The sequence below is a fragment of the Pseudopipra pipra genome, chromosome Z, assembly GCF_036250125.1.
Source record: "Pseudopipra pipra isolate bDixPip1 chromosome Z, bDixPip1.hap1, whole genome shotgun sequence".
NCBI classification, from domain to species: domain Eukaryota; kingdom Metazoa; phylum Chordata; class Aves; order Passeriformes; family Pipridae; genus Pseudopipra; species Pseudopipra pipra.
Genome location: NC_087581.1, coordinates 57854978 through 57870787, shown reverse-complemented (window position 1 = coordinate 57870787; position 15810 = coordinate 57854978). Strand labels below are relative to the sequence as shown.

The following is a 15810-nucleotide window of genomic DNA, read 5'->3' as shown; positions in this document are numbered from 1 at the left end:
GTTACTCCTAATTGGCTCGGCCTTGGCCAGTGGCAGGAAGTCCATCCTGGAGCCGGCTGGCATTGGCTCCATGGGACAGGGGAAGCTTCTGGCAGCTTCTAACAGAAGCCATCCTGGTAGCCCCTCCCGCTACCAAAACCCAGCCACAGAAACTCACTATAAGGCATTACAAAATGCTGTATGAATAGTACAGTGTATTATCTTACATCCACTAGAGTCATTTACCAAGTTTCTGAATTAACTTGATTATGTAAGATGACTATAATTAAATAAACACTGCTAAAAATTAATTACAAGTTCAGAACTCATTTCAATTAAGTAGTATGAAAAGCACTTGAAGAAAAATTCAATGAACCTTTTATGTCACAGCCCAATCAAATGAACTCTCAATGTCAGACAGGCACTTAAAAGTCAAATGTTTCTTAATGTACAAAGACGCTTTAATTTTTCATATTCTTTCACAAAGTACAAGCTGCACATGATAAAGGACCCAGCTGTAACTACCAGAACAAAGTATTAAAGACACTCTTTTGGTTCTTCAAATTGGCAGTATAATCAGAGGACAGAGATCACAGTTTAAAAGGACAATATTTAATTGATCTCCAGAAATTTTCATATCATGCTTACAGGTGATCAGCTTTTCCAGCTACTTGGTACATTCATGAATTTTTGAGGTCTGTTCAAGTTCAAGAATCTCTTACTTTTCCCCAGTTGAGATTTATTTGACAATCCAAATCCACATATAAAATACATTTTTACATTAGAAAAAAAAAGCTCCAAAGAACCTGTACTATTCCTATAGGGCAAAAATGATGTTCCTAAAAAACATTAAATTGTTAGAGTGTATTTCATAAATGGGGGGACTATGCAATGGAACTTATGAACCAACACCACATGGCCATTACATTAATCCACAGACAGCACACAGAATAAATGAAGCAATCTTGATTATTCTAGATGGTAAGATATAGCAGTTGCAGTTTTATAGGTTGCAAAGGATATGGACAGTAAAACAAAAATGTTCAAACAGCAGTTGCAAAAATCTTTTTTTTTTTTTTTTTTTTTTTTTAAACCTGAATTTACATATAATCTAGTCATCAAATTTGATCTTTTTTCCCTGGAATGCTGTAATTTGAGACACTTGCTCTTTGCGTCTCCTGCTTGCTTCCCATGAAGGATGAAGAGGCTGCTCCAAACATGCTTTCTTATTGTCACATTTAATACCTGAAGCTTTTGCAAATGGTTGTTTCTTCAGCTGTGGTTCACTTTTAAGAAAACCTGTGCAAGTACAAAACAAAGCATTAACTACATCATGAACTTTCATAAATAGATGCAAACTACTCTGGGATTGCAGATATTTTCAAAAATTTAATAATAACCCATGGGGAACACAGTCATCTGAATATTCACAGCAAGATTTCCTCATCTTGCAGCCCAGTAAATTGCCATTCAGTGGACTGAAGATAGTTAGATTTATTATTACAGACCCCACTCAAAATTTGTGTAGACAAATATTCAGCAGTCTAAACTTTTTTCTTCACAATAAACCAATGAGATATTACACAATATAACTCTATATGACTGAAATTATATCCTTGATCAAATGAATTCCAAAATGGTATCATATAGTACAAATAGAATAAAATACTACATTTTCAGGAGCTACTGGAGGAACTACTTAAGACACAAGGTACTAGGTACATATCAAAATCTGTACCTTTACCTGTGCACAAGTGAAACTAACTGCTTGACAGATGGAAAAGCCCTTTCATCTGTAAACCGTACTTTAAGTATTTCTAATACTAAAAAAATAGAAAAGAGCAGATAATATCCATTATTAAAATGAAAGGTCAACAATTTGACCATTTTAACAACAAATGTTAATATATGTTCCACAAATTTGAAAAGAAAAGAAGTACAGCTTATCATAACTGCAGAGGCAACAAAATCTCAAGATGATTTTACTCTTGTAATTTTACCAGGTTAAGTAATACATACCTGTTCTTCCATTTTTGAGTGGCTGGTCTTTAGGATTTCTAAAAATAAAAAGAGAATTTAGGATTTTTCAAGAAATCTGTAAGATTACAAAAACCTGTGAATCATTACCACCAGAACACCCATGCAATGACTTTTCAAGCTTATCATGTGAGCCCCTTAAATGCCCCTTTGTTAATAAAGAATTAGAAATAGAAGTATTCAGAAGTGACTGAATTTGGATGCAGGTCTAGTTAGGAATCCTATGTATACATCAGTGCTAATGTTAATCTGAAAAATACTTAATGTCAAGAAAGTGCAAGAAGACTGACAGGTCTTCTTTCTGTGAACATGTTCTAAGCTTTAATGAACTCAAATTCTCTTTGTTTGGTAAGGACTACTGAAAATCACAACAATTTCCACTACTGAGAAGGAGGGAAGGAATGCAGAACATAACATGGGGAAAAGGTTTACCTTTTTCTGGTTTGAGATTTCTGATTAGAGGTCGACAAGGAACTGCAGAACACTGATTCTAGCCTGACTGCTTTTGCAGGTGGCTTTCTTTCTTCCATGATCAAATCTTGTGCTGTCCCAGGAACTGTGCTCTTTTCTTTCTTCACTACATTTTTCTGAAGTCTATCTTTATCTTTTGTTGAAGAAGGATTAGTTACTGCTGCTGTTTTTTTCTTTCTTTTTACTTTGCCAATGAAGAAATCATCATTGCTGTCACTGTCAGAATCTGATGACTCGTTATAAAACCTTTCTTCAGTACTATCATCAAAGTATTCCTTTTCACTAGGATGCTCCTGGTCACTATCACCCATTTTCTCTATTATTGCATTTAATTTGTTGATACTCGTATTTTCTTTCCTTTTTTGATAGCTACGGTTTTTTTCTGTTTTGTTCTCAGTGACTATTTGCATTTCTACTGCCTGAAATGAAGATTCTTCTGGAGCATATGCTTTCTCCATTTCCAAAGTTTTCTGCTCAGATGCACTCTCACAAAGTTCTTCAGCCACCCTGTCAGTCTCTATTTTCATACTCAGTTTTGTTTTGTGTCCACATCCTTGCTGTTTTTGAGCTAGTTTAGGAGCTTGGTCATCCAAGTTGTTATTGAAATGTTGTGCTGCTTTAGGCTGTTCTTCTGACTTAGCCTTTTTCAAAGGAGTGGCTTTGTCTGGGTTCTTTCTTGCATCCTTAAAAGCTTTTACAGCAGCTGTGCAAGGGGCAGAGGAAATATTTTGTTGCAGCTACATGTCAATTTATATAAGTTATTTTTATATAATAAAACACTTTTGCAAGTTAAATATGTTGTTTTGAGTAAGCGTATTTTGAATGTCCTTATCAATCATTTACTGAACACATGGGGCAAGACCACAGAGTACAGTATCAACAAAAGCGAGAAAAAGAAATTATTATCAATGAAATACAATATGAAACTTGGGTTTAACTGTGAACTTTAAGCAAATAATGTGCAGCCGATAATCATGTTCACTTAGGGCATTACTTCGAGTGTAAAACTGCAAACTAATAATAAATTGCACATATATAATTAAATGAGTATTTGATATGCTCTGTTATTAATCAAGTAACTTTGTGACATTATTACTAGGACTTGACTCTTTAGCATCAATTTCAGGTAGAAAATTTCAGTTTCAAGAGAACAAGAGAGAACCTAAAAAACCAGGAAAGACACCCTAAAGATTCTGGGGACAGTTTTTGAGGAAGATTTAGAAAGTAATTTGTAAAACCTTCTAGTTGCCTTTGGAAACCCAGCTGTAATGATCCTTTTACATTCCCATTTAATTAAAAAATATTCCATTACATTCATTTGATTTTTAGAGTTCCCATTATAAACCCTGTTCGTTCAACACCCTATTTGTTCTTAAATGTCATATTGCATACAGTCACATATGAGACCACTTCAACCAACGTAAATGATTACAAGTTTGTGGCACTTGGTTCACTGCAGTTAGTTAGGGTAACTACAGAAGCTTTTAGGGTTTTTTTTTGTTCGTGCCAGAAATATACAGGAACAAAGTACCACGCCAGTAAGCTACTGAAGTAATAAACAAGTTAAAATATTTCATACCTTTAAGTTCAACAAATCTGGGCTTTAAGGTTGGATGTGTTGCAAGTCGTGCCATCGCTCGCTCAGTTGCAGTACAATTTGGCTATACAAGAAAAATTCAGGGCATGAAGTCAATAGAATGGTGATTACTTACAAGAGTCTGTCAGTTATGCTACAATGCATATTAATGTGATTCTGCACCATGAACTGAACAAGAGGAAAGCTTATGATACTGTAATAATTTTATTTTGCCTGTATTATCATCATTCTAAATGCAGAAAACTCTGACTGTCTAACCATGATAGAAACATAACAGACATGTAGATCACATGATATTTCTCTGGTACTGAATAGGGATAACATGATTTATCTTTTAAAGCATACCAGACACATCTTTTAGTGCTAGCACACTGATTTTACATTTACTATTTCTTACACATGAAAAGCAAATTCATGAACCCACTGAACAAAAGACATCATATTGGTAGAAGGCATCTGCTTGAAGAAATACAGCAGATTGCAAGAAGTGTAGTATGGATGTCATAAAATTTGGCAAAATGACATAGCAGGAAGGAATATGCATTAAATGTGGCTCAGATGCAAGGTCTAACTTGACCATAAAGACTAATAACCTTGAATTTGATGCAGTAGAATACCGGAACTCTGCCAATTGATTCAAAGAAGAAATCTGATCTTGCTTTAATTTTAAGGAAAAAAAAGGGAAGAGAAGGAATTCCTTCCTTTCTGACTTTCCCTTTTATATCTTGGAAATAATGTATGACACTTTGTAAAAGCTCTCATTTTCAGGTTCTTGTCTTCTTATTAGCACTCTCCTTGAAGAACAAGATGAGAGATACCTAAGACTTCAAAAGGCAGCTTTGTCTTCTGGGTTTTTGTTTATTTGTTTGTTTGTGGGAGTTTTTTGTTTGTTTGATTTTAATGGAGGAAAATGAGGTGTGATACATTTGTAAACCACAAATTTAGCAGGAAGATTCCTTAAAGCCTGCTTTGGGAGAGAGTAGATGAGACATAAATTTTTCCCTTCCTCCTAGTGGCTCTGTAATGGATACATGTTTAAATTGCTGCTATCTGTGATTTGAGCTATATGCTACAGGAATTATCACAGCAGAAGCCACCTGAATCAACAGATGATAACACTTGTAAAGAACTGGGCAAGTGCCCTGTGACCCAATCTGTACTGATTTTGGTGCTCATCAACTCAAGAAAATCTGTGGCCTCTCCTGTCCTCAGCAACCAGCGCAACAGATGGAGCCCAAGCCACAGGTGTGTAACTGGTAGAGAATAAGGGATGGAGGTACTGGCTCTGCCCTAGGATGGAGTTAACATTCTCCATAGCAGGCAAGATGGTGCTGTGCTTTGGATCTCTGACTAAAACATCTTAGTGTTGGTAACACACCAATATTTTAGTCATTGATGAGCAGTGCTTGCACTGTATCAAGGCCTTCTCTGTTTCTCGCTCTGCCCTCCCAACAGGCAGGCAGGGAGTGGACAAGAGGTTGGAAAGGAAACACATCTGGTACAGGTGATCCACAAGGACCAAAAGGACATTCCATTCCATATCAAGTTGTGCTTAGCAATAAAAGCTCGAGGTAAGGAAAAGGAATGGGGCAATGTGTGCAGTTATGGCATTTGTCTTCCCAAGCAACCTTTTAGCGGAATGAAGCCCTGCTGTCTGGGTTGTGGCTAAACATTTGCCTGTTGAAGGGAAATAGCAAATAAAATCCTTATTCTCTTTTGCTTGCACATACAGCTTTGATTCACTTATTGAAGTGTCTTTATCTCAAGATAGAGTTTTTCTCACTTTTTCTCACTGGATGCTATCCCCATCTTGCAGGGGAGGTGAACGAGCAGTTGCTGGGTGCTTAGCTGCTGGCTGGGGTCAAATCACCACAACACAAACCCTACCTAATACATCAGCAATGCACATTAAACATAGCTGACTGAATTCACATAAGAGTGCTCAGTGGCAAATGTTACTTGTTTGTGTGTACCTGCTCTTCCAACAGAATCATGTGACTCAAGAGTATAAACAATTATATATTCATTGCGTAAGGATAGATGGACACTTCCCACCAACTACTAGAGCAGAAGAGTCAGTTTCAGTGCTTTGGTCTGAAGGAAACAGAGCGCAAGAAGGCACTACAACTACAGCAGAGTCAGTACTTCTAAATGCAGAAATATTTAATTGGTTTGCAAAATGTAAATCTTATTCCTCAACCAATGCAAAGCAAATCCCATTTTGTATTTCTTTTGCCATAGTTTTATACAAAATATACTTTAGGCACATCAGAGCATATTTCATGTTTGAAGTGCAGAGCATCTGGGAATTCTAGCACTTTCCTTTTCCCTCAAGTCTCAGTTACTACAACATTAGTTCTCTAGGCCAAGAAAAAACTGGAAAAATCTTTTCTCTGAACACTGTCTATAGAACTATGAACATAGGTCAGAGCAGACAGGACAAAAGATGGGTCCATTTCCAAGGGCCACAGACTGGCTTACTTTCAGGCTAGCCTAGGTCTGAGAACTTGAAATCTGAATTCTAATCCCCATGTGACAATGCTGCATGCTGACACCAGATTCTTGGGACAGAGAGCTCACATTTCTGAAGATCATATGCTATTTTCTTTGGAGATTTTTCTATAGCTGGAAAATCTATTTCTGAACTTAATTAATACACTTTTTCCCTCAGCTACTTCCTGTGGGTTTTGAAAGAATATACCATGAAGTTCAGAAAGCAGCAGCAGCTTCTGTGCAACATCTGGTGTCCTTTAATTCAAATATTTATAGAAAGGGTTTAAGCATGTACAGGCCAATCCATATGGAATAACCACATTTTTTCCTTATAGCAAAATACTTCACAAACACAATTCACACTGATAGACAGTAGCTAACAAACAATATGGCATTCACATTCTTTAAGATTTCCCATTTTTCTGTGTAGTTTGTTTCGGGTTTTTTTTGGCATAGGCAATGCTCGATTTATTTTTCTTTAAGTATTTTCCAATATATAAAACCTTAGAGAAACATAGAGAATAGAGAAAATAAAACTTGAAAGAAAAATGTCAACTGTCTTTACAAGCAAGAATACCCTCTCCCCACTTCTACTGTCCCCTTTATGTTTAATTAGATACTAGAATTGTACACTTTTATTCTGACATATTCCTGCTACTTCTTGTACTATGTTGCACTACTTATTTTTTTATGCAAGAATGTGCTAGTACTTTCTATATGAACACTCTCCCTCCTTCAGTGCAACTAAGGTGCTGCAAAGTGAACAAAGAAATGGAGCAGTACATAGTCACACTTCTTGGTGAGAAGTTGTAAGTTACTGTGATGGTTTTGGCTGGGGTAGAGTTAATTCTCTTCACAGTGGGTTGTATGGGGCTGTGTTTTGGATTTATGCTGAACACAGGGTTGACAGTATGGAGATATTTTTGTCATTGCTAAAGGCCTTTTGTGCTTTTCCTATTGCCACGCTGGAGAGGAAATTGGGGCTGCATGGGAGGTTGACAGGAGAGACAGCTGGGACAGGTGACCCAAATTGACCAAAGGGATATTCCAGACCATATGTCATCATGCTCAGTGTATAAATCTGTGGAGAAGAAGGGCAGATGTTTAGAGTGATGATGTTTGTCTTCCCAAGTAACTGTTACATATGATGGGGCCCTGCCCTCCTGGAGAGGCAGAACACCTGCCTGCCTGTGGGAAGCAGTGAATTAATTCCTTGTTTTGCTTTACTTGTGTGCACAGCTTTTGCTTTCTCTATTAAACTTTGTCTCAACCCATGAGTATTATGGCTTTTAGCCTTCCAGTTCTCTTCCCAAGTATCCTGCTGGTGGGGGAATGAATGAGTGGCTGCCTGGGGCTTGGCTCTGGCTGGGGTGAAACCACCACAGTTAAATACAAAACCACCTGAAAGTCAGTCTTCTCAATCTTTTTATCTTGGCAAGTATTTCCATATATAATATTGAAACTGTCTATCATCACTGATGTCATGCATGCCCCATATAAGGGAGACAAACTTTGCACCAAGTGGCAATGACTGGGAATAGAATGGACATTACAAGCTTGCTAAGATAAAAGCAGATTCACAACAGCAAGTTTTGAGATGTGATGGAACAGGAGTCAGAAGCATGGAATGGCTCCAAAAGCTGGCACTACAGGCTAAAAAAAAAATCAACCCAACAGTATAAACATCAAGGCATAAGCTGTGTGAATAGAATCTGCTTCATACAACGCAGGTAATAGTGAGAATGAGAAACTGAGTGTCTCACAGTCTCGGAGCAGATGGGACTACAGGAGCTGAAAGGCATGCCTTGATAGTACACCTGAAACAGCAGAGCTTCAGGATGAATTAAAGGGCAGCAACCTGTGATTAACTCGGGAGCATGAAATGGAGACTTCTGACTATCGCTTCATTCTGATTAATCTTCCCATTTCGAGACTGATTTTGTTTGTACCCTCTCTGCTGTAGTTATAATTGATAATGGGAAAGAAAGAGCTCACACTTTTAATTTTTCATCTGCATTTTGTGCAAAAGGGAATTGCCTTGTGACAGGCCTCATCAGAAACAAAACTGCTACTAGAAGAGTGTACTACTAAAAAGACGACTACTAGAATTTCAGCTGGGTGATAGTGCTGCCAAACTGATAAAGTTTAGCGGTGCTGCATCTCTCATTTCAGATCATCTGTTATTTAAAATAATGACACTCAAATGGAGACAGTCAGAAACCCCACTAACAAGTATACAGTACACGGTAAAAACCATGACACAAAAAGCAATCTTGAAGTACATCATACCAGCTTCTAAACTATCCAGAAGTACACTTTAATGTCAAATGTTAACAACCTGATTTTAAGCAAAAAATGGCAGAGACAATGCTAACCAGAGTAAGCATAAAAAAAGTAAGACCTAATTCTGGGCCAAACCAAGATGTCATTGCAATAGCCTTTGTAGCAGCTTAGGAGAAGAGCTCTCTACTGAAAAAAACCCCAAAACACCAAAACCCCAAACAACTACAAAACCTGTTAATCCACATGTTCTTTGCAGAGCTCTAAGTAATTACAGCTGTCCTTCATAACAGTAGATGTGATTAATGTGAAGTCACAGAGTGGCTGAAGATGCCAAATCAAGGCTGCCACCCAAGTCCATACTATGTCCTTGTAATACTTTGGAATAAGATGCTTGAGAGAAGTTACTTTCTGACTGTGAAATGCAGCTAGTTCTCCCTCTTTCTTTATGTCTGTAAGAAATACAGTATGTGATCTGTGACCATCAAACATGGTGAAGATTTTGGTATGAGAGGCAACTGGTTAATAGTATCATTCATGACAGCATTGCTCTCTCAGCTCCTGACAACAAGAGGTTGTTTATTGACTGTGTCTCAGCTTAATAATTGGACGACAAGTCAACTAAGGGATGTAGAAAACAGGTTACATGTGGCAAGACTTTATAAGAGTGGTTCTCCCAAATACAGAAGTAACAGGAAGCAATCCCATTATAATCAAAGAACAGAAATGCCAGCATTAAATACTGTAGACTCTGGAAATGGATAGCCAAAACCTGTCAGATCTATAATAATCTATTACTTCATTTTCACTCAAGCTATACCAATGTTGCATAACATCAAAATGATGGTACAGGTGTTATGAAGTAGCAGTTACACCACCTTAATAATAAGGGTTGGACTCGATGATCTCTGAGGTCTTTTCCAACCCAATCGATTCTATGATTCTACGATTCTAAGACAGGTGAGAAGTTCTTACAGAAATCAGTTCTGTATGGATCTCAGGAAATCATCCAAGCTCCAGCAGAATTTTTTTTAATTGGATGATAAATGATTTTTAAAATAGGTTGATGAAAAATTTTGAATTGAAGCTAAAATACATGTCTTAATAGATCTAAAACCTTTGCAAAAACTCATCATGAAAATGTCTTGTGGTAGAACAAGAGAAGAAAAACTGAATAATTTCCTACAAAACATCAAGATATACAAGTAAACTTGTTTATTATTGTTTTCAATGCTTGCCACAGTTCATATGAATTTACATGTTTTTCTGTTATCGTGGTAATTCAACCATGAAAATATTTGGATATTTACTTTATTTATCTTGCAAGCTGTGGTGGGTTGACCTTGGCTGGATGCCAGGTGCCCAGTGAAGCTGCTTTATCACTCTCCTCCTCAGCAGAACAAGAAAATACAACAGAAGGTTCATGGGTCAAGATAAGGACAGGGAGAGATCATTCAGCAATTAATGTGACAGGCAAACAGATCTGACTTGGGGAAAAATTAATTAAATTTATTGCCAATCAAATTAGATCAGAGTAATGAGAACTAAAAACAAAATCTTATACCACCTTCCCTCCACCCCTCCCTTCTTCCCAGGTTCAACTTCACTCCCAGTTTTCTCTTCCCTCCACCCCAAGGGTACAGTAGGACAGAAAATAGGGGCTGTAGTCAATTCATCACATGTTGTCTCTGTCATTCCTTCCTCCTCAGGAGGAGGACTCCTCACACTCTTCCCCGGCTCCATTGTGGGGTCCCTCCCATGTGAGACAGTCCTCCATGAACTTCTCCAACATGACTCCTTTTCACAGGCTGCAGTCCATCATGAACTGCTCCCATGTGAGTCCCTCGTGGGGTCACAAGTCCTGTCAACAAACCTGCTCCCCCATGGGCTCCTCTTTCCATGGCGTCACAGGTCCTGCCAGAAGCCTGCTCCAGCACAGGCTTCTCATGGATCACAGACTCTTTTGGGCACATCCACCTGCTCTGGCATAGGTCCTCCATGGGCCGCCAGTGGATCTCTGCTCCACCATGGATCTCCATGGGCTGCAGGGGCACAGCTGCCTCACCATGGTCTTCATCACAGGCTGCAGAGGAATCTCTGTTGCAGTGCCTAGAGCATTTTCCCTTCTACTTCTTCACTGATTTTGCTGTCTGTAGGGTTGTTTCTCCTACACATGCTCACTCCTCTCTTCTCTGTTTGCAATTGTTCCTGTGCATTGCCCCCCATTCCTTCTTAACGATGTTATCCCAGAGATCCTGCCACCATTGCTAGTAGGCTCAGCCTTGGCCAGTGGTGAGTCTGTCTTGGAGCTAGCTGGCTCTGTCTTCACAGGGGAAGCTTCCAGCAGCTTCTCACAGAAGTCACACCTGTAGCCAACCCCACTACCAAACCCTTGTCATGCAAACCCAACACACAAACGTTATGAAGAACATTATGAAGCTGAAGACTCGTGGCAACATGGGGTATCCTGGGCAATCTTGTTGCTCATCTGTAAAGCTGCACACAACAGAAGGCAGAAGTCTGGAAAATCTAGCTGACCTTGTGCTACTGGCAGTAACATTGACTCAACTCATCACTGCCTTCCACAGATTCTTGGATCAAGAATCAGGGAGGAGCATGAGATTCTTCTAAATACTATGAAGGTACTTACACTGCCCTAATTTCATTTGAATGTCTGGACCACAGCTATTCTTTTCCCCATAAATTTGTTCACTTAAATTCACATTCAGTTCCACGTTAAATGTGGTTTGTCTTTTATCAAAAAGAAGTATGATGTATAAACATTGCTCCTCTTTTAAAATAAAAGTTTCAAAATAGGTTACAAATTCAAACAAAAATGGATTTCTTGCTATTCTTTGCTGCATACATGATAAAAACACCTACTATCCAAGTATTTGAAAAAGGTTTAAAGGCCCTTTCAAAAGCCTAGAGCTTTGTAAGTGCTAGATGACAATATTTAACTGGAGTATGAAAGGGTCTATAATAGAGTTTCTTTAGATTAATCTGTCACAACTAATTAAGCCAATCATACAAGTGTGAGGTAATGCTTATTTTTCACATTAGGAAATGGTCAAATAAAAAATGGAGTGTTTCATCTCAAACTTCCAGAGTGATCTACAGCAGAGATTGGCATAAACCCCAGACCTGCCTGAGTACAAATTATGTACTTAATCTTCTACAATTCTTTCTTTCTTCTCTTTATGCAAAGAATAATTCCCATGATTGTTTCAATAAAGAAAAGCCAGAGCAAAAAATTCCAGAATGAAGTAGGCATGGATCCTTAACTATTTCCTCATGGAGAACAGGGTGAACTCTAGGTGTAAGCAGAAAACAGCAAGATTGTGGGAAAATTCAAATGCTGCTTCTCCATTTTTTCCAAGGCTATAGTACTCTCAGTTTGGCATCCAACAAGGAATAAAAATAACTTATTAAGGTTATGAAAGAAGACATAAAGTGAGCACTGTGATAACTCCTCCCCCAGTTATGGTGGTCTAATTCATTGTGACTGTATCACTATAAAATATATGCGCCTCACCAAACTGAGAAAAAATTTTGGGACACAGCACAGTAAAACAGATGCCACTAGAAAAACACCCAAACTCCACAAAAGAAAACCAAGCAAATATCCCAACCCAAATAAGGCAAGAAACTAAACTGCATAGCAAAATACAATGAACTAGAAATCTGGAAACAAAATATGTACTTCAGGGGGAACAGAATCAAAGCACATCTCAGGTAACAGACAGTAGCTGTGAACAATATAGAGAAAAAGTTCTTTGCCACAAAATTCACATAGTCTTAAGAGAAGATAATGAAGTTTGGAGGAAATGTCATACATAAATTAGTTTGACATCCACAAGATATCAGATCTGAAACCAGAACTGACCTTTACAGAAAAGTGAAATCAACAGATCATTTGTCTGTAACTGGCCATCTAGAATGAGGATCTGAAAACTGAAAATAGGCAATTGTTCATTAATGCCAAATAGAGAATTAAGCTGGTTAATATCAGAATGAAATTTGAAAGATAACTTTTGGGAAAAAAAAATTAAAAACTGATTATTTATACTTATTTGTTATAGAAAAGAGAGCAGAAACACAAGGGAGACCAACAACATCCAGCCAGTGCTGTAAACAGAGCAGTAAACAGAATTCTCTGACTTCACTGCAACCTGAATGCACCTGAGCTCCCAAGGTTCAGCTGTGAACCCTGGGCGTGTCCAAAGGTTGAGTGAAAGCACATGGCAGCACTGAATTGGTGTGACAGAGGGATGAGCTCTGTGTTATTAAAACTATTAATGGACCAAAAGTTCACAGTATTCTGTTTTGGATGAACCAAAGAAGTTTCGGAATTGAGATACTGCTCTCCTTATGATGTAAATCTGCTGACAGAACTCTGGACCGAACGATCAGGGATGTAGTCTTCATACAGCCTTACAATATTTCACTATAAAACAGATGCTCAAACCTCAAGTCACCACTTGTCAGATGAAGCCCGACACAGTACCATATGTATAAGCACATACAAAATTAAGTTTACAGCAGAGACATTCGACATAGTTGAGATCTTCAAATTTAAACAATCTCCAATTTAATCAGGTATATTTCAGATAATTTACAATGCAAAGGAAAAAAGTTACCCTTGCCAACAAACCCCATCTTGCTCAGACCTCCACATTTACAAGCATTACCACGAGGGAACATATCTATATATAACTAAAGTACTGTCAGGTCAATGTTTTCAGATAAAACTCTTGGGAGAGACATATTTCTGCTCAGAGCACTGCTGATGGAAATAAATATGAGAGCCAGGGATTTGGAGGCACAGATGACTTAAAGACTTCATGAACACTGCACGCACTAACGAGGGGTAGGCCATGTTATCATATGCTACTCAAAACAAGACAGCATTTCTTGGCATACCACACTGCAATTTATGTGAACAATTGAAAACAGATTTGGTTTTTTTTAAATATATATGTTTTTCAGACTTTTTCTGAAAAAGACAATGGAAATACAAATTCAGTTCACTAAAAAACTATTAAAACATCTGAGATAGACACAGCAGTTCTTTGGCACCAAAATGTAGCTTTTCCATCATTAAGTCTATTGACAATGCATTTGAAACCTGCTCTAATGATAAACACATGTCCGATATATATGTAAGCCCTGATATTACTTGAGCCTATCAGCAGACGATGGATGTAAATTAAATGGCAATCCTGGATGTTCAGATTTTACAGCAGTTATTTCACTATATGGCACACCGAATCTTTATGCTTAGAGGTCCTGGGCAGCTTCTAGGCCATTACATTATTATTACTTAACTCTGGCATCCAGAGTTTTCCTAATGTGAAATGACCACAAAATCATTCCAATCAATTTGGCAATTACTCATATTCCAAACCCAAGAAAAAACTAGACCATCATCTTTAAAATGTAATGCCATTATACTCCACTAAGTGACTGTTTACCTCCCATTTTCTCTTACCTACCAATATTACCATAGAGGGGCAAAGTCCTGTAACCTTATGCTCTCATTTTACCAAGCTCTAACTTTTTAATATTGATGGTCTTAGCAGCTACATTCATTGACATCCCAATAGATGAGATTTTTAAGAACAGAATTCCAGTAATTCAAGAACATCAAACTTTTCTCCTTCTAAAGTTAAATTTTTAAAAGTTCAAGCACTAGTAACTTTTCATTTAGTTTTCCACTGTTAACAAACTGATGGGCTTCATATTGAGCTGAAAGAGGCCTCCTAATTCCTTAACTTCCTTTTTTTTTTAAATTTTTTTAACTATTGATTTCTTAATTCTGAGTTGCAGCACTTATTTAAAAACTGATCTGCATAGAAAAGAGGGGAAGAAATCAGAATGATATTGCACTTTATTTCTATATGATACACAATGCAAAACTGATAGTTTCATTTATAAAAAATAAAAGGAGCAAAAGACAATAGCAGCTGTTTTTAATTTTTAGAAACATCAGGAATGTCAGATTTACTTTTTTTCTGATTTTGCAATGCAATTCTGAGCCACACCACAAAGCAAATATACAGAAAGAGCCTTTCCTTTAGTAATGTATGAGTGTCAGTCTTTAACATAAGTAATTACAATTGCTTATATAACATTAAAGACATCTTAACGTTTTAAGTCCTCTAAGCAACCAAAATAATGTTTCAACTCATGTAAATTCTGCCTTATGTTCTCTCTCCTTGTGCTTAATTTCTAGATACAAGTGCATTCACTTAGCACACTATCATAGAGTGCCAACTCTATGGTGCTTCTCAAAACAAGATCAAGAGGTAATAAAATATGGCCGTTCTTCCCTCAAGGATACACTGATCTTTGTTTCTTACATGAACACACACAAAAAAGCCCTGCTGGAAGTTAATGCTAAAACAGCTTCATGAACCTTAGTCAAAATTGTTCCATGAGTACCAATACTTACAGGATTTACAGATAGATCACAGAATCACAGAATATGCTGTGTTGAAAGAGACCCGCAAAGATCATCCTGTCTAACCCTCAGCTCTGCACAGGACACCATGTGCCTGAGAGTATCATCCAAACACTTCTTGAACTCTTGTCAGGCTTGGTGCTGCGATCACTTCCCTGGGGAGCCTGTTCAAATGCCCAAACACCCTCTTTGAGAAAACATTTTGCTTTCTCGTTTGGTTGCACATATCCTTCTCCCTGTCCCTTCATGTGGATCAACTTTACAAACTGATTACTTTCCCGGTGGATACATAAAGGATGTAATTCAAAGATTCTGTCTTAAATAGCCATATGAATTAAGGGTAATTGAAAACTTTCACTATTATTATCTGTCCTAAATTTGTAGCTTCTCTAATCTCATTTAAGATTTTCTGTTCACCAGCATCATTCTGACTGGAGGCTGTAGGACATGCAAGTACCAAACTTTTATGCCAGTTGGAAATTCCAATCAA

General features: G+C 37.6%; 1 protein-coding gene across 3 annotated transcripts in view; it reads right to left on the bottom strand.

Moving 5' to 3' along the window:
- Nucleotides 1-418: 418 nt before the first annotated feature.
- Nucleotides 419-15810, bottom strand: part of SRFBP1 (serum response factor binding protein 1) — a 70130-nt gene continuing 54738 nt past the window's right edge. For all 3 annotated transcript variants that reach the window (XM_064642211.1, XM_064642213.1, XM_064642212.1), the window contains 4 exons: nt 4067-4148; nt 2449-3190; nt 1999-2036; nt 419-1278 (listed from right to left, as the gene is read on the bottom strand). In XM_064642211.1, coding sequence (XP_064498281.1) covers nt 1091-1278; nt 1999-2036; nt 2449-3190; nt 4067-4148 — 1050 coding nt within the window. In that variant the 3' untranslated portion in view covers nt 419-1090. The remainder of the gene's footprint in view (nt 1279-1998; nt 2037-2448; nt 3191-4066; nt 4149-15810) is intronic.